At 46.3% G+C, this 19,686-nt stretch overlaps 1 protein-coding gene across 1 annotated transcript; it reads right to left on the bottom strand.

Moving 5' to 3' along the window:
- Nucleotides 1-4,200: 4,200 nt before the first annotated feature.
- Nucleotides 4,201-8,816, bottom strand: LOC136473643 (transcription factor E2FA-like). The gene is made up of 14 exons (XM_066471302.1): nt 8,403-8,816; nt 7,138-7,300; nt 6,968-7,024; nt 6,776-6,861; nt 6,600-6,688; nt 6,443-6,494; nt 6,267-6,319; nt 6,128-6,178; nt 6,002-6,050; nt 5,807-5,872; nt 5,639-5,715; nt 5,335-5,563; nt 4,988-5,054; nt 4,201-4,893 (listed from the first exon to the last, which is right to left on the bottom strand). The coding sequence occupies exons 1-14, from the start codon at nt 8,631-8,633 to the stop codon at nt 4,769-4,771; spliced, it is 1,395 nt and encodes a 464-aa protein (XP_066327399.1). The 5' UTR covers nt 8,634-8,816; the 3' UTR covers nt 4,201-4,768.
- Between the last annotated feature and the right edge of the window lie 10,870 nt (nt 8,817-19,686).

The following is a 19,686-nucleotide window of genomic DNA, read 5'->3' as shown; positions in this document are numbered from 1 at the left end:
ATGATCTTCCTCACGATGTCTGCATCATCTAGCTTTAATAATCCTATAGAGTGGAGCTCATTGATAATTAGATTCAAACAAGAATACATATCACGAACAAGCTCATCATCATTCATAGTAAAGGAATCATAGTTTCGCTTTGCTAGACAATATTTTTGCTCACGGACATTGCTTGTGCCGTCATGGAGCTCTTGGAGTTTTAACCAAATTTTATGTGCCATATTTAAAGTGAATACTTGGTTAAAAACATCCATACTAAGTGATTCAAACAAGCAATTTTTAGCTCTAGCATTGAAGTGCATTTCTTTTTTATCACTCTTTGTGGGTTTTTCAGGATTCTTGATGGGTTTCATCCCGTCACGAGTGACTCTCCATACACCCAAATCAACCGCCTCAAGGTGGCAAGCCATTCTAGCTTTATAGTATGGGAAGTTAGTGCCGTCAAAGTGCGGAGGCCTAGCAGTATCCATCCCAACCACTCTAAATAGCGTCGGCTCAATGGCGGTTAAGTCAAAGGTCCAAAATAAACCAACCAGCTCTGATACTAATTGAAGGGACCGTGACGCCTAAGAGGGGGGGGGGTGAATTAGGCAACTTAAAAAATCTACTTCACAACTATGGCCTCTTTTTCTAACTCTAGCAAAACCTATGCAATAGATGAACTATCTAAATGTGCAACTACGGTTTTACTAGTGAGTTGCTATCTCTACCACAAAACAAGTAATGTAAACAATGTAAGTGCGGAAGCTAAAGAGTAAGGTAGAGATATGCAAACTCCTATCGATGACTCCGGTATTTTTACCGAGATATCGAGAAACACGCAAGCTTCCCCCTAGTCCTCGTTGGAGCCCCTCGCAAGGAATCCCTCGCAAGGGCCAAGCTCCCGGTCGGGTAACTCCGTGGATAGCCTCGGGCCTTCCCCACGCGCAAGTGGGTCTCCGACGTGCCTTCCGGCAAGCCTCTCCCGGATGCTCCCCGCCGTCTTCACTATCAAGCTTTCGGCCAAAACGCCGCGGGCCTTGTTCCCTCCGGTACATGGTGGCGGCCACACCACAAACGCGGTTGGTGTGATCTCACAAGACTTTAAGCCCCTCCGATGTACAACAATGGTGCTCGCAAGCACCGAGTGGTAAGAGGTATGCAAACCTCACTAAACACTAGGCCTAAACCTAGAGCAAGCGCATGAGCGGTGGTCTAATCAACCTAAGCACTTTCGCAAAGTACCTACGCTAATCACCTAATGAATCACTAAGCTCTATGCAAGTGGAGATCACTAAAATGGTGTATCAACACCCTTGGTATGTTTTCTTAGCTCCACACCTCTCAAATGGCCGGTTGGGGGTTGTATTTATAAGCCCCACTGAGAAAGTAGCCGTTGGGGTTGAATTCCCACGAAACTGCTACTGACCGGACGTTGAATCGTCCTGACCAGAAGCGTCCGGTCGTCTCGATCGTTGAGCCGGCAATATACTGATCGGACGTTGGCCAGCGTCCGGTCGCCTACCACCGGACGCGTCCAGTCGCAGTTTTGCCGCTCTGGAACCTCTCTGTACTCGATCGGACGCTGCTTCCCTGCGTCCGGTCGGTTTCGCCGCCCGCGTCCGGTCATCCCAACTACAGAGCCACCGGTCCAGCGTCTGGTTGTCCCAACTGTAGAGCCACCAGTCTAGCGTCCGGTTGTCCTGACTGCCGAGCCACCGGTCTAGCGTCCGGTCGTCCCGACTGCCGAGCCACCAGCGTCCGGTCCAGCGTCTGGTCGCCTCTGTGAGCTCGTTTCTTCACGATCTTGCGTACGGCTTGGTTCCAATCTTCATGCTTGGACTTTGCTTGATATTTTGGGTCTTTTCTTGTACTCCTAAGGTCTTGCTTAAGGTGTTGATCATCGGATCATCACGTCGCCTTCGTCCAAGTCACGTCTTGCATCCTATTGAACTACAAAACAAACACTTGCAAATTCATTAGTCCAATTTGGTTGTGTTAGTCATCAAACACCAAAATCCAAAGTAAATGGGCCTAGGGTCCATTTTCCTTACAAGTTGTTTGGTTTAAATTTAACGACGGATAAATTGGCAATTGATAGTTTTTTCCCTGAATTTTGGCAAAAAATTTCTATAACAATAGAATTTTGATATTTCTAATGCCCCGTTTGGATGTCTGCATTGAGACCATGGTATTGGAATTGAAAATGGCAGACCCCAATTCAACATGTTTGGATGGTCATGGTATTGGAGTCTGAAAACTGGGTACGATTCCGCAAGATATTCCCTTCACCTAGCGCGACCCCGAAGCAATACCGAGTAGAGACCGTCCGTATTGGAGGGAATCGCATCCCCTTCCCCGCTCGTCGTCTCCAGACTCCAAACTCCACTCCGCTCGTCGTCTTGAGCTTTGGCGCCGGCCCCTCCGTCCCCTCGCAGCCAGCCCCTCTGTCCCCTCGCCGGAGCTTCTCCACCCCCTCGCGCGCCTCGATGAAGAGTGGTGAAGGCAGAGATGGGGAAGATGAGTCGTGGCTGCTCGAGCCCGACTCGAGATGAGGATAGGGCGGGTGCCGTCGCAGCGGCCAGAGGCGGCCGGTTGGGCGGTTCATGTGCTCCCTGGCCGGGTGAGTGCGCGCCTGCGGGGCGGATCTGGTGGTTAGCTCGACCGCCGGTGTAGGTGGAGTGAAAGGGCGGGCAGATTGGGGCTCGTCGCGAGATTGGGGAAGCACTGCCTGGCCGGGCCGGGGTCGAGCTCCTCCATGGCCGAGCCGGGGTCGAGCTCAAGCTCCCCCATGGCCGGGGCCGGGGTCAACCTCTTCCATGGCCGGGCTGGGGTCGAGCTACTCCATGGCCGAGCCGGGGTCAAGCTCGAGCTCCCCCATGGCTAGGGCTAGGGCCGCCTCCACCTCTACTCTCGAGGCGGAGGCCACCTCCGCCCTCATGCCTAGCTCGTCGTGCGAGCGGTGCCACAGTGGGGATTGGCCGATTGGGGAAGAAGACAGGGAATTCCTCGATTATGTACATCCAAACAGGAATTGGTATTTGATGCGTCACTCGATTCCAGATAGAAAATTCATCTACATCCAAACATCAGATTTGGTATTTAGTCCATTTTCAATACTGGGTTTGATTTGGTATTGGTACCAATTCAATTCCAGTGTCTCCGGTATCTACGTCCAAACAGACCCTAATACTCCATGCTCCATCCAATTTTTTTATTTATCGGTAACGTCCTGAGCCCCATCCTTTTCTCCTCGTGGAAGACATCAGCGCACCGGAGTCTTCCACGAATGGCGTCATCCTTTGCGCCACAGTGAAGATGAAGCCAAATTTGTTGCTGTCCCATTGGATTGGATGTTATCTTGTCAGAATCATACAACCCGGTAAGTTTGTAAGGACGTCCTCAACGGTAATAGTCGGTTGCTTGCGGGAAACCACGTCATTACATGGACCCTATAAATAAACATTTTTATATTTAGTTGATCTCCGCAACTATTCTTCTCTCTCACCTAGGTACTGGGCACAGATGGGAGATTCTGTCCATGTCGTCTCGTTTTGTGAGCGACTAACAACGAAGAACTCTCTAGCGAGAATGTTTTTACGATTTCTTTTGCCTCCATGTCCGATCAAGCTAGCGACATCACCCCTCGTTGGGGACGCCCTAAGGGCAGTTCCATCTCATGATTTGACTACTCTTTCTCAATAAATAGGGAAGATGGAATTTTTTCTATTTTATTTATTTCAGTTTGTTTGCTAATCAACCATGCTTCTCGTCTTGCATATGTAAGGCACCAGGCTCAACTATCTCAATTGATGCCGGTATGCCACCGATGACAAGAAGACGCTGCCATATGAAGCGCGAAGAAACCTCCTTCGCCGCCGCAGCAAGAGCTGCAGGTAGTGACTCCGCGAGGCAAGAAGCGCCTTCCAGTTTCGTAGCGACTTTGACTCTGACGACGTGGAGGTCGCTCCCATGGCGGAAAAGTCGAAGGTAAAGGTTGACCTCGGCTGCTTAGCAGCACTGGACAAGACTGTTATTAGCAAGGTATAGGATTCTGGGTTTTGGTAGAAGTGTTGCTCACTTTTCAGAATTCATATAGCACACCGCATGCCCCTGCAAGAAGTGTGATGGAAGCACACTGGTACATGCACATAAGAGGGCATCTTTCATTCGTTATTAAAGGTTGTTACGTTTAACAGGGTATGAATGGATCATATGGAATAATGGATGCATTGTTCTGGGGTATCAAACAACAAATGGAATAATGGATGCATTGTTCTGGGGTATCAAACAATTGTACAAAGAATTATCTGCCTTACATTGATAGCTCACCCAATGGTTTTGTAACGCAACACCCCATGCATTGTGCACCGTTTTATCCTGATGTTTTATACATTTTGCAGCATTTTCCAGTGGAGGTCCACTGATCTGCTATGATAATGTTAGCTTGGTAAGCGAATGGAGCGGAGGTGAATGAGCACAACACCGAAGTCACAAAGAAGCCAGCGCCTCAGTGTCTGCTAAGCTATAGTGCTGCCCTTTACGAATCAGGCAGTAAACTGTTAACTTAGTCAGTTGACCACGCCAGTCTTCACAACAGCGGCGCGGTGTGTGCACCAACCTGAAGTTGTGAACTGCTGCCCGGACTAAACTCCAGGTGACATACTCTGGTGAAATCGTCCCGCTCTTCTGTTGCAATGAGCATTTGCTGTCACACGAGAATCCCTTCTCATTCAAAACTCACCACTCCAGGTGTTCAGATGTCAGTTTTGTTGAGACCATTATGACCTTATGGTTTATCCATGCTTGGAACCTCCATATGTGGCCCGTCAACTGTGACCGGCTGCTGATTATGGGCTCGAGGGGTGACAACATCTTCAGACAAGAAATCCATCTGGTCCCACTGCACTTCTTCTATTTTCCATGTTAAGAACATCAAGCTGTAACAACAACTACGTAACAGAACAGATGATTTTAAACCAGCTTAATGAATGATTATCAAGGATACGTTCTGTTCTCCAAATATCAGTCATGCTAACATCCCCCTCTGTTAGGAGCCAGTAATCAGGATCCATCTGCAAAATTTGTGTAGAATGGTAAGTCACTCAAGATAGCACAACCACCTACTTTATAACCTAGCAGGTTCTGTAAAGATTTGCATTCAGGTTCTAGGAAGTAAAAACTCGGAAAAGCATATGAAAGATTCATATGTACATGCACATTGTTGTATCATTTTTTATATCAACTCTGCATTCTGAATATAATTTCAGATGGGGCGCATTGTTAACAATAAGATTTATGATCATGTCAAAGGAGGGAAAAGCTAAAATTCAACTTCACAATGATCTGACTTACTTGGACGTCTGAAGCAGTAAGCCTTGTCATCCCTCCAAAGTTATGCAAAGCACTAGGATCCTGGGGAATCTTCTGGCTGTGTTGTACATCACGTGCCACGTCCATTGGCGTGCTACTTTGTCCAGCATATGTTGTATTGGAATCTTCAGCGGGTTGATGTCTGGGCACATTTGAACGCTTGGCGGGTGTTGCAACACCACCCAGTTCCTCAATTTTCTCATCAAATTGACTATCATTATAACAAAATTCTGATTAGCTAAGATTCTGTCCAAACAATTAACTTCATAGGAGAAATAAACCTTACCTAACTAAGTAAACATCTATTGGTCCCATCATACTTCTTAATACAATTCTATATCTCCTTTGGAGATAATCACCCGCCTGTGCATGCAGCAGAAACACACAAGAACCATAAATTAAGAACAGCCATTTATTTGTGTATGCAAAGCTCATTTATTTTAATGCTTCCTACCTCATCTGGATCTGGTACTTCAAGTGTAGTACCATGAGGTGCTTTAATCGCAATCAGTGTTTCATTCTGCACAAGCAACCATAAATGTTAACTACCAATCTACTATACATGTTGACTTCAAGAGAATTAATTTGGCCTAAAGCAACGGGTAATCTATTTAATATGACATTGGAAAACCATTAAACTAAACCAGACCTGAAAGCTGGGTAATCCCTTGATATCGTCTTCAGTCACATACATCCACCTAATAGACAAATGAAACATGGATGCAGTATTAAATAGTGACATACAAACAAACTGATGCAAAACAAATATAGTTACCTTTTATTATTTTCATCTTCGGTTAACTCCCTTAATTTTTCACGCATGTCACTGAATGGGAAATAAAGCACTTGATTAGATAATGCTTTTGTTAAGAACTAGAGTAAGCTCTGCAGAGAAATGTGCAATAGCTATCAACCTCATATGCTCATCTAGTGCTTGCTCCTGCAGACTCAGATTTTCAACTTCTGCCTGCAATGTGTTACAAAAAACTGAGCTTAGGTTTAGGGGGGGGGGGGGAGAGAGAGAAGTCAGTCAGCTGCACCTAGGACTGGTATGTCAATTTCAATAAAAAAAGTTTATAAAAGCAAATACCTGCAAAGCAGAAATACCGTTATCTAATTGAACACTTGAATCATCCAGGGCCCTATAGTGTCATGCGAGATTAGCATCACAAATAGGAATTACAAGAGTTAGTGAGATAAGGTTGCATCATAATACAGGAAAAGGGTCAAAGGAAGAGTATGCTTACTTCCAACGGATTCTATTCTTAAGTGTCTTCTCTATTAGTCCAATGCCTTCAAGGACATTGGTAATGTCATATATGCGCCGCTTTTGAACCTGAATTGTAGGTAAAGTCTGTGAGTGTGTACCAACTACCAAGTGGACGAAAAGAGATGACAGCTGAAAATGAAAACAATCTATAACCTCTAGTGTTTCTGCAGCATTATTTAAATCCAGAATGCCATCTGGAGCTTGCTTGAGCAAGTTAATGAACTTTTTTGTCAGAAGTCCTGAACAAGGATCAGAAGGATGGATATAAGTAACTGCAAGCATTACTAAGGAAAGAGCAATATAACCAATTTCAGAAAATATAAAGACGTAGACCATTATGATCACCTAGTGAACTGTCATAGCGGCACGTGCCAACAGGAGTTGGTGGATTGAGAGGTGAACCTGTGCATAGAAAGATTTTCATATTTACCCTTTTCTTGTATGAAAACATATGTAAAAAAAAAGAGTTCGAAACAAATGACCATGGCATATCATTCACCGGCATTTGCACTCACCAACATTTGATGTAGGTGTCTGAGGTCTAGTTTTACTGTTTTTAGCCTTTGCCTTAGAAGCTTTAACAGTTTTACCAGAGACCGGAGTGAGCATTGGACTGGTAATGATACAATCGCTTGACTCAGCAGTATCATTTTCAACAGATCTGGCTTTCCTTTTTAGCTATAGAAGAGAAACAGACTTGTTACACAGCTGTCATTAAGAATTGCAAATATCATCCAAAGAGGTTATCAATTAGCATCAATGACAATTAAAATATTAAGAATATGCTAAATTCTGATGGAATAATTTGCGGATGTGATCTAGGAAACATGCAAAGTACTAACACCATACGGCCATCATTAGTGGATGTAGTCAACTTCAAACCTAAAGTGTATAAATGCTATCTAACCCGAAGCCGGATTATTTCGTTTGTTTTTCAAAGTATTTACGTTACAGCTAAAACTAAGCATATCTGCAGTTTTAACCTAAAATAAGTGGCACAGCAGTTCCGTGCAAACTATCCGACAAAAGAAACAGGCATGATGTGCACAGATACGTTACAAACTTGCAGAATTCAACATCTTAAATAACAGTAACGCCACCAAGTTGTGTCCAGTGTATATAAGATGACCTATGCTTGCATAGACATGTGCTGGCAGGAAAAAGGTATGAGGTATTTAACATCTACAATAAAAGAAACCATCCAAGTTCTCTTTCATTTGCCAATGCCATAGATAGGAAGTTTGTAGCGGACGAGCACGCCTAAATGGTGGTACAATCAAGTCCTACAGCAAGCCAAATCCTACCTACAGCCACACAGCATGTAAGCTATTATGGCAATGATTAAGGGGAATATGTAGTAGCATCTGTTGACCAGAGTTCCCTCTATACCAGATCTCTGTGGGCTACATCTACATTATATAAATCGTTTGTGTTTCTGACATAAAACTTTCCCTCCATTTCTGGATCTCGCTGCAGGGACAACTGTGTGAGATAAATTGTTTTCTGATAAGGATCCTGGTTGCATAACAAATACAGTTCCCGCCTATCTGACACCATAACTGCGAGTACGGAGCATTTGAGCTTCGGGAAGACTTTCAGGGAGCAATGAAATTGGTCAGAATTTCACGCGTTCCTACTTATGACCGGTGTAGTTAAACCCAAATCCATACATATAAACAACAAACAGAAGACAGAAAATTCGACCAACGACTTGAAGCATGGGTTTCCAAACACTGTAAGCTGACCCCGAGAAGGGAAAACAAATCCAGCATCGTCTCACCGGCGTCCGTAGGACCAGCCCCTCCTCGATAGTATCAGGAGGATCATCTCCCGCGCCGACGCCGCCTGAGGTGGCGCCGGGGCCCGTGGCCGCAGCCGGCGTAGGGAAGCGGTGGTATTCGTCTGGCGTGGCGAAGGGCGGCCGCGACGGCGTGGCGAAGGACAGAGGCGGGCGCAGCGACTGCAGGATCTTTTGGGCGGCCGGCGGCCTGCCGCTGCCAACCCCCGACATGCTTGTTGTCTCCTCCCTCCCCGGACGGCGGCGAGGCCGGATCTCCCGCGATCGTGCGGAGGGGGCCGGGGGCCCCGGGAGCCGATCGACGGCGGGGGATACCGGGGCACTCGCCGGAGCTAGGGTTCCGGCGGGGCGGGCGGCGGGGACCAGCGAGGCTGGAGGCGGGCGGTGGGTGGGGTTAGCGAGGAGAGGAGGAAGGGGGAAAGGGGAACAGAATAGAGGGGGGAGGGAAGAGAGAGAAGCTAGCAGAAAACGAGGGAACGGGGGAGGAGGGAAATTAAGTAGAGCAGCGTTTGGGAGGGGGCTGCAGATGGGGTACCGCCGTCACCCTGGGCCGGATTTCTAATGGGCCACACACGCGCTTTCGTTCTTGGGCTGCCCCGCGCTTCTTTTCGTTTTTCTTTTATTATTTTTATTACCTGGCACTTGGGGTTAACTTCCATTCGAACTCATGTAAGTCCAGCGAAATTTCCTAAAAAATGTAAATCCAGCGAAAAAAATAAGAAAATAAATTATTTAGCATTTTTTTCTAAGATTTACTTCAAAAATTAACCATTAAAATTTCAAGAAAAACATTTTCTGTGCAGGATTTCTCTGGCAATTTCTTCACGCTATTAATTTTTCCACAGCGCAAGGTTAGAAAGCAGTTGATGTATCGATGAATGATGATGCAAGGAGCGTCGCAATTATTCCACGCTCCTGGAAATATGAAACAAAGCCAGTCAACTATTTCTGCCTCTTGCATATATAATGTATGCGCCTCTTGCATATATAATGTATGCAACCACCAGCTGGCGGTAGTTCGCGGCTCCCACACGGTGTTGGTCATGTTCGTTTCTCTTATAATCCGTCTTTTTCAGCTTGTTTTTTTTAGCTGGAACAGTGTTTTTCTCTCACAACAAATCAGTCAGAAACAGTGTTTCAGCTTGTTTTTTTAGCGAAACGAACGGGGCCATTGATGTTGCCGTAGGTCACAGCTCACGAGAGAGATTGCGATACAAAAAGGACAGGAAGGAGCAAGGTGGAGGAGAGAATTGATTATATGATTAATTAAATCATCAGCTTGCATCATACTATTTGAGCTTCGTGTTTGCTTGTAAGAACTCAGCCGGTTTGGGTGCTGCAACTTTATAATAATAGCCTGATTCTACATTACGTAGATGAAGTCGGATATTAACTATCCTTTATTTAAAAAAATCATCAGCTTGCTGACGAAACATATGGATGGGATGGACGAGAACGCAAAGAACAATACTGCTTCTAGTTTGTTTCAAGAAGAAGAGAATAGAGTGACGTGGTTGAGATCGGGTATCGTTTTCAGATGTCTCGTCAACTATCTTTGACGTGTTTGGAGGAGATAGAATTAGTTCTCAGTTCAAACAATAGTCACTTAGCTAACTAAAAATTAGTTATTGTTCTTTTTTTGTGCAAATAACTAAAAAAACAGTTGTTGTGTGTCTAGATGTGTGACTATGCGTGTTTGGCAGTGGAAGGGTTCAAGATTCCCGTAGAAGCATTCTGAATCTAAGGGTCCGTTTGGAAGACTGGATTGGTTCCTATTCTAGCAACAAACGGTAGAATTTGTACCAGACGCTGAAAGTGATAAACATTTCAGGCATGAAACGATTCGCGTTTCCTTCTTTGGAACCTGAAACGCTGGAAGGCTTTTTTCGCATGGTTTATACTTTTGCTACTGTGTACTAATAATTATAGTTTTTTAATTATAATCCTTTTCTAGTGCAACAGATTGAAATGGGTTATATTGAAGTTGTTCTTCGCCCACAAAAAGTTTAGAATTTTTTGAAGCATAGTTCATTTATATGATTTTTTATAAAATAAAATCTTTCAAGAATCCAAATCTAGGCTACCATCCAAACAGTTCGTAAAGTGATTGTGATTCTTCACCCGAAACGTTTCAGAAGAGAATCTAGATCCGAAACGTTTCTACGAGAATCTGGATCCCTACCAAACACACATTGTCTTCACAAATGTTTCTATAATAAATTAGAATCACTTTATAGAACCATTTGGTTAGTTCGCTAAATTCTTAAAACTAGAACTAGAATTAAGAGAAGTGAGATTTTTTTGTTTCTTTGGACTAATACAACAACAAGAATCGGTTCCAAGTCCTAAAACATTTATCTTTTTTGGCATTTGGAAGGGATTCTTATGATTCTACCGAGAATCTGGAACGTTTAACGTTGCCAAATGCACCCTTGGCTGCACGGTTGGGCTGTAAGCTGTGAAGGAACTGTTGTGGCCTATGAGCCATGGAGAAGCTGCTTATGAGCTTTGAGTTATGAGAAAGCTGAAAGTCATTTGGTTGAAACAACAGTGATAGTGTAGGTCTTGTTTATCTTTACTTTAATTCACTCCAATCCACATGTATTGGGTGTAAATTAGTTGATCCGAAAAAAGTCTACTAAACCCCCAAACTATTGATGGTTGTCTACTTCACCCCCCTCACCTATAAAACTAGGTATTCTACCCCTTAAACTATTGAAACCCGTCTAAATAACCCCCCTGAAGCGGCTTTGAAGGTTGTTTCGCTGACGTGGCATATTAAAGGTCTACATAACCCCCTAACATATCAAGGGGTGACTAAATAACCCCCTCAACTATAAAACCAGATATTATAGCCCTTAAAGTATATCTAATAATGTTCAAATGACCCTGTGATAGTCTTGTAGGGCCGTTTGGACATTGCATCCCACCACACTGGCCTAAGCACTCATACTTGCATGTAGGCCCATTGGCGGTCTCCCTCTCCCTACTCTTTCTAGGATTACAGCACCATTCGATGAGCACCACGCTATCTCCTGCTCCACCTCATTGCACTCCTCGACAGCATTGAGTTCATGCACTGCGGCTACACCCTTGTCATTCGACCATACCCCATCCACATCCTCAGCCTGTCTCATTGTCTCCTATAGCTATCTAAAAAACTGAAGGACAACATGGAGGATGTAGGAGGGTCCGGATGATGAGGGTGTAGGCATAGTGCTTGAGCTCAATGGCATCGACGAGTCGGGAGGTGGAGCAAGAGACAAGATGTTGCATGCTTCTCGTTGGATGGTGGGTTAGCCTAGAAAGAGTTGGGAGGTGGAGGTAGAAAATGTGGCATGCGCACAAGCATAGGTACTTAGGCCAATGTGTCGGGATACGGTGTCCAAACGAACCTACAAGAACACCCAAGGGGTCATTTAAATATTATTGGATACTTTACGGGCTATAATATCATATTTTATAGTTGAGGGGGTTATGTAAACTTTTTAATATGCCAAGTTAGCGAAACCACTTTCAAAACCGCCTCAGGGGTTATTTAGACGGCTTTCAATAGTTCAAGGGGTAGAATATCTGGTTTTATAGGTGATGGGGTGAAGCAGACAACCATCTATAGTTGAGGGGGTGAAGTAGTCTTTTTCTGTTTCTATCCCAATCAACCCTAATACGTGTAGATTAGGGTGGATTAAAGTGCATGTTTGGATGGACTATAATTACATTTTAGCTACTAATTGTTAGTCCACGTGATATACATAGATTATTAATAAAGTAGTGTGTGATGTAGTCATCCTCGTGATTGTTTCAACAAGGGGATATATAAAATGTTGATAACGTGAATGTGTATCTTGACTAGTTGGGTTGATAATTAATAATAATATAAGTTTAACTTATAACAACTCTAGAGGTTGATTTATTTTAGGATAAAAAGACTGTATTTGTTAGTAATACACGTACAAATTATGATGTGTCTAGACTCTAGACCCCCGACATTTCGAGCTCTAGCTTTGCCCCCTGAGGCACTCAGACTAGTGTCCATTTACCATCATTAGCTTAGGACACCATCAACAATACTACATCAGCTCTCTTAGCAGCACCACATCAACTTTTGAGGATAGAGACAATGCCACATCAGCTCTCTTAGCGGTGCCACATCAACTTTTGAGGACAGAGCAGGAAAGAAAGAGAAGAAAAACACTATTAGATGTAGAGAACGTCGATAACACATTCTTCCACATGATTAGGCCCCACACATGTACACATTCCTTGCTTACCCATCATGTCTCTTTGCGATAGCGGCATAAGGGAAGAGTGAGGCAGGATCCACCGCTGATGCAGGCTAGATGAACTGATGAAGCTTAGCCGCTAGTGCCACTACATCTGGCCTCTAGAGCAACTGGAAGGACTAGGCCATGCGTGTATTGCCAGGGGTGGATAGTTTGTGGGTTGCGCTGGTTCAAGTTGCCTAAGGCGCGGTCGCCCATGTGAGCAATTGGGGCAGCTAGTACACAGCGCGCGCCACCGCGCGCGTGGGCGAAGAGACCATGGCCGGTATAGATAGAAAATATATGTTTGGTTCATGGTTTGAAAATCAGGTAAAAGTGGTAGCCAAGCGAGGTACAAACTTTAGTAAGGCATATGTTATGTGCTTAGATGGTAGACAATAATTTACATTTGTGAAAGAGATATGACAATGTAGTGATAATTTTTTTATTAAAAAAGAAACATGGTACATCAGCGAGGTACAAACTCCAGTACTGAAATTGATTCAGTGAGCTAGAGAGCAGTGAAAGTTTTTAGGTCCAAACTAAAAAATGGTTAAGTAAGCTAGAGAGCAGTGAAATTTGTAGCAACTCCAGTACAGAAACTTTTTGATAGGTCTGGTGCTAAATGCGTAGACAACTTCATACCGTATCATGCGGCGTTTGTAGATCACCTGCCACACCAAAAAACTAAGGATCATATCTTGACCACTTATTGTAGTCTCTGTATTCTTCAAAAGATTTGCAGACAAATGCAGCTAAAAAGGTTGGGTGCATGGTTTTACCGTGGTTCAGTTCAGAGTTTCAGAGAATGTATTTATCCTATGATGTAGACTACACAATTGAATCAGTTTAGGCTTCAGAAAGAAACCTTCATCGCTGGCACTCCTTAATGGAGGTAATCCAGACCCCATGTAGCACTGATCAGGATCTGCAGCATCAGCCTCCACGAAAACGGCACCTATAGTCTTGACGTTGGCACATCTCTGCAGTTTGTGCTTGTACCAAATAATAAGATTCAATGAAATCTGTAATGTTCATACAACAGAAATGACAAATCCACAGAGTTTGGCCATCTTGTGGAGAACAGGCCCTCAGAATTTTCAGCCAATATTTATATATGTCCTGGAAAGTGAAAATTCTGATGAAAGTGCCAATTATAATAAAAATGCTTACATGCAAATTAGTCTGTAAATTTGTATGGACTCCAGAGAGAAGCAAAAGGAAGCAAGTAGCAGATCTAAAGGATGTGCTGATTAAAACCGTCATATATGTGACAAATTCAGCTATGCTTATAACTTATCTTCATTTGTTACTCTTTCTGTTGCTTGGAAAAATCAAATGCATACAGTCTGCAAACACGCATGCTGTTGGTGACCAATGTACAGATATTGATCAAGACTCAGGAGCTACAAAATGTTCCAACAGTGTTTTCCAAAAAATGAAAAAAAAAGTTACAACAGGCTACTATATCTCCTTTTTCAACATCATAGGCATGCTACAATGCCCATTGATAATTGTCACTTTGTTTTTTTTGGTCAAGGTATGCACTAGTGGATAAGACCTATGTTCTTATATATAATTTCTATTCTCCATGCGAACTTGCTTGTCATAGCTTCATGGTACTCTTTTCCAACCGTCCTGATTCCCTAATTCTAGCAACTGAAAAGACATAAATAGTAACTTTATTCTTAACCCTAATTCTAGCAACTGAAAAGGCATTAATAATAGCCTTATGCATTTTTAGCACAATAATAGCCTTATGCATAGCAACATGTCGTATCAAAGAAACAGCACCCACAGAACCAGCTCAACATTCAATCGACTATCGGTTCCACCACGCAATCGGACCAATATATCACCAAAGCAACGACCCAGCAACATCCCCATGTGCTCACTGAGGGTGTTATGGATTGGCTACGGATAGATGGATTAGCAGAGAGACCCCGGATAGCCGCCCTTTCCTCGGGAACTATCTTATGATTTCTTCTTGCTTGACTCTAACTGATACACGATGGTCCCTTTTATAGAGACAACTTACTTGACCCCTAAGTAATATCCTAACCGAATCAATCTAATTTATCTCTTTCCTAACAAACCAAACCAATCTAATCTAATCTGACCTGGTACCGTTCACATGCACAGTGCCGTGTGGGCCCCTGGCCGGCTCCACCTGCCATAACACTACTCCACCCCTCGAAGACAGCTCGTCCTCGAGCTGTGGCGATTGCTGGAGTGGAAGACCTTGCGGTCCAGAGAAGATCGCCATGACAGACCTGCTGAAGGAGACCAATGTTGCGGTTGTAGTCGAGGCGGAAGGCATATGGCTCCCCAAAATCAACTCCGTCCCATGGGATCTGCTTCTGTAGTGGTGCACGATCCAGACCTTCCTCCTCGAGGTGCCAAACTTGGCTGCTCCATCTGATCTGCCTGGAATCGAATCCGCCCGGCTCGAATCCATGGAGCACCTGCACGTGGAGTCGATGGTGCCCTCCACGAGTAGCTACCCCCGCTATGGGTGCAGCAGAGCGGGGCTGTGCTGGAGGCGTACTCCAAGCGACCCATGGAGCTTTGAAGGCCTTCTGCTAAGCCAGCGGAGAATAAGCGCATGCAAACAGCCATGGCCCTGCTCGAGGGATCGGTGCTGCGGCTCGTAGAGGCAGTGACAAAGGCACCATGTTCGCCAATGTCGGTGCATGGATGATCGCCTGCATTGGTGACACTAGTGCCGGCGGGGTTGTTGGCGAAGCTGGTGATGAGACTGCCGGAGTTGTGGCAGCCGAGGCCTTCATTGGTGATGTGACCATGGCGGGGGAAGAGGAGCGCAACGACGTAGCTGACACCGTCGTTGTTGGTGATGACGCCGATGCAACAAGTGGCGTAGCAGTGTGGAACTGCACTAGCACCACTACGGCTACCGATGGTGCTGCTGGCGATGTCGTTAAGGACGGCGGTGCAGCAACCACAGCGGAATCGATCCGATCCGATTCGGCGAAGTGGACGGCCGCTGGTGCCTCGTCGAAGCCGCGCAGCTGGTTGTAGTCGGTGATTTGCATGAGCTCGAGGGTCTCGTCGGCGGCGGTGGCATCGACAAGATCATGCTGATCTATGCCATCCACAGCCACGGCCCCTGCTGCAGCACAGGGTCCACCACGAGGTCTATTGTTGATGAAGGCGGTGCAGTAGATGTAATGTCGTTGATGATGTCGAGTAGTGGCATCCCATACTGGTATGAGATGACCGGCGCCGTGGTCGCGGCTGAGGGCGGCGGCGGCGGGGGTAGCTGCTGTTGGTGTGGCGGCAGAGGAGGTGGCAGTTGGGGCTGCGGCTGGGGCGCATAGGGCCCGACGAGGAAGGCCCTGATGCCCGCCACGGCCTGCCCGAATTCCAGGATTGCGGCCGTCATCTGCTCTGGGGTGAGGACGAGGGCGGACGGCGCCGGGGCAGAGGGCGCAAGCGCCCCTGAGGACGCCAGCGCGCCCAAGGCCGGCGCACCCGCTGTGTGGGGTAGCAGCGCCGATGAAGACGCTGGTGGCGGCGGGTGGGTGTGCGGCGGCGGCGGGTGGGAAGAACTCGGTAGAGGGCTGGACATGATCGAACCAGAGATCTCTGATACCAGATTGTTATGGATTGGCTACGGATAGATGGATTAGCAGAGAGACCCCGGATAGCTGCCCTTTCCTCGGGAACTATCTTAGGATTTCTTTTTGCTTGACTCTAACTGATACACGATGGTCCCTTTTATAGAGACAACTTATTTGACCATAAGTAATATCCTGACCGAATCAATCTAATTTATCTCTTTCCTAACAAACCAAACAATCTAATCTAATCTGACCCGGTACTGTTCATACACACAGTGCCGCGTGGGCCCCTGGCCGGCTCCACCTGCCATAACACAAGGGCGGTGGTGGTTTTACCTCGCACTAACATGCGTTGCTACGGTTTGGGGCAGCAGTCTTGGTGCACGAGCTTGGCGCTGCCACGGCACAAATTAAAAAGAAGTGATCTGAAAAATGAACTGCTCAAATGTAGGAAACATGATAGATTGCAAATAAACTTCTATCTACAACATGATAGATCAATGGAGTTTCCGTTCAACACACATGGATCAATTTCTTTGAGTTTCTTTACCTGTTTGTTTAGAAACTGTTAATTTCATTAATTTCCTGAAAGTATGAGTGGCTACTAAGAGTGTCCAAATATTCAGAGCATGTACATAAAAATATTCCCACACATGTTTAAGCTTGAATGTGCTAAAAATATTGAGAGGGATGTGCTAAACTTAGGACTTCACTGTGAGGGCATAAACCTAGTTCGTGAGTACCAAACTGTTAGACTTTTTACAGAGTATGTGGGGTGGAATTCAGAGACTTCAGGACACAAGACCAAGTGCACATTCCAAAGTAAATGTTTAAGTATCTAGAGACTGAGTTTAAAGAGATGGCGCACCTTCACCTCTTGATCATTGTTTTTGTCCAGGAATAATTGCCTGCAAGCAGTTTCTGTGGCCGTAGGTGACCTGTTTGTTATAAGATGTAAAGCTGTGTCAGACTGTCAGCAACAACAGCCAGTAAAGAGATGGAAACTGTGTGAATGTGCACGTGTAGTAACTTTGGATCTCTTGCATGACATCAGGACGGGCAAAAAATAATGATGTCATGCAAGAGATCCTCCAAGTTGGGCTTCCAGGGCATAAACATTATTGGGTTCATTCTTTCGCAAAATTCTCCGGTCTACCGCCCTACTCCATCCTCGACCTCGAGTCGAATTGTGTGCCACCCTTCTTCATCGTCGCGGGCCCACAGGCCACCTCTCCATCGTCGCTGTCTCGCCGCTGCGCGCCCTCTCCATCGTCCTCGCCGTCATGCGGCCCTCTTCCATTCTCTCCGTCCTCACCGGCTCGTGCGACCCCACGCCTGCCTCCGGTTACTTCTCTCGAGGGAAGGTGGCAGCATCCGAGGGAGCATCTCCGGGGAAGTGGTTCCTCTTCTCGAGGGAAGGTGGCGGCGCCCGAGAGAGTTTCTCCGAGGAAGTACAAGGTGGCGCGGAGCATCTCCGAGTGGCTCAGGCCCGCCAGCGCCGAGTTCTCATCCGGCTTTGTGTGTGCCTGAGTTGTTCCTGGAAGCAGACTCCCAATTGAAGCATGGTCAAATAAAGTTGTTCCAAACAGGGCCTTAAACCCTCGGCTCCGATATGGGTTGTTAAGGCATTTAGACTGTGGCTCTAGGCATGGATTTTTCACCAGTGGCAATCGAGTGCCTCGTGCTAGGTACGCGGCAGCGCACACCTCTCTTCATCCTCCTTCGAACGCAATGCTCGGTTACAACCACACTAACATTGGTGATTGCAAGAGCGGGGCAAGAGATGGGGAAGAGCTGCATGGTGGTGACCATCAGCGGGAAGCGCGTCATGTTCGACTGCGTCATGCACATGGACTACCATGACCACCGCCACTACCCAGACTTTGCGAGCGCGCTCGCTGGCTGGTGAAAGGTCCTTGTTTGGTTTTGGTAATTGAGTGACAACCTAGGTGGACTAATTGTGTTTATGTGAGATACACAGGTAATTAGTCCACAGGTACATGTGTGTGAGCAACATATGCCATGGAGGTGAAAATGGCTTGGAGATGTTGCAAAGCTCACACATGTGATGATGAAGGAGCTTAAATGCACATGAGACATGACATTGAGTCATGTGATCAAGGTGGAGAAGATCAAGACAAGACTTGGCTTGATGGACCGGTTGCCAGCGTAAAGGGCAAGTCGAAGGCTTTGGAGTGATGGACCGCGTGGCGGTGAAGCTTGAGCAAGACTTGGCGCCGATGGACGATGGCAACGGTGAAGAGCAAGTAATGTCAAGATCGATGAACCAATATGATCACGTGATGATATGAAGTGGATCATATCATTGTTGATCGTGTTGGTGCATGTGTTGCATCGACATTGGAGAAGATGGAATGGAATGCGCAAGGCAAAGGTATAACCTAGGGCATTTCATTTCACCGGTCATAGGTGAGTAGAGAAGTTTATGACCGGGTTTAGGATAGATGGCCGTACTATCAAGAGGGGCAAACTTGTTTGCATATCGGTCATCTAGTGCCACTCGAGTGATCTAACTTTGCATCGTCGCTAGGATCGAGTGGCGTGGCAAGTTGAGTGGCTAACATCCTTTGGGAAATGATTGTGAAAATGCTAACACACATTCACATGGTGGTGTACACTTGGTGGTGTTGGCACATCTACAAAGGAGGTGGTGTTTGCAGGGTTGAGACGGCGGGATTCGGCGCTTTCAGGAAAATGGAATGCCATTTTCTATTGCGCCGGATGCAAATTCTTGTGGTTGGCAAATTGGAGGTCGCTGTGAGTGACCGGACGCTGATCTTGGGTGGACTGGCGTGTCCGGTCAGGCGTGGCAGAGAGGTCGCCAGCTTCGGTGTTGCACCGGACGCTGGACCTGAGATGCACCGGATGCTGGTTTCTGCGTCCGGTCAAACTGACATGGCGACACAGTGACTAGGGTATTGCACCGGACGCTGGTCTGTGTCCGGTCAAGGTGGACCGGACGCGTCCGATCAGTTGTAGCTGCTGCGTCCGGTCAGGTCAAGTGACCGTTGGAACCGGGACACGTGGCCGTCTGCGGGCGACCGGACGCTGTGGTCCAGCGTCCGGTCAACACGACCGGAGCGTCCGGTCGGCCCAATTTTTGCCCAGTGAAGGGGTAACGGCTAGTTTAGCCCTTGGGGCTATAAATAGAAGTGGCCTTCGGCCATGGCTAGGGTTGAGCACCTTGGGGGACTTTGTGTCCATACTTGAGAGTGCTTAGGAGCCCTCCATCTCACACATACTTGATAGCGATCATCCGATTGTGTGAGTGAGCGATTCTAGTGTGATTGCATCGTGAGGTTGCATCGAGTGGCACTAGGTGATCGAGTTGCAAGCCGGTGGTGCTTGTTACTCTTGGAGGTTGCCACCTCCTAGACGGCTTGGTGGTGGTCTCCGTCGAAG

Source organism: Miscanthus floridulus, chromosome 8 (assembly GCF_019320115.1).
Source record: "Miscanthus floridulus cultivar M001 chromosome 8, ASM1932011v1, whole genome shotgun sequence".
Taxonomy (NCBI): Eukaryota; Viridiplantae; Streptophyta; class Magnoliopsida; order Poales; family Poaceae; genus Miscanthus; species Miscanthus floridulus.
This window is presented reverse-complemented; position numbering and strand designations above follow the sequence as displayed.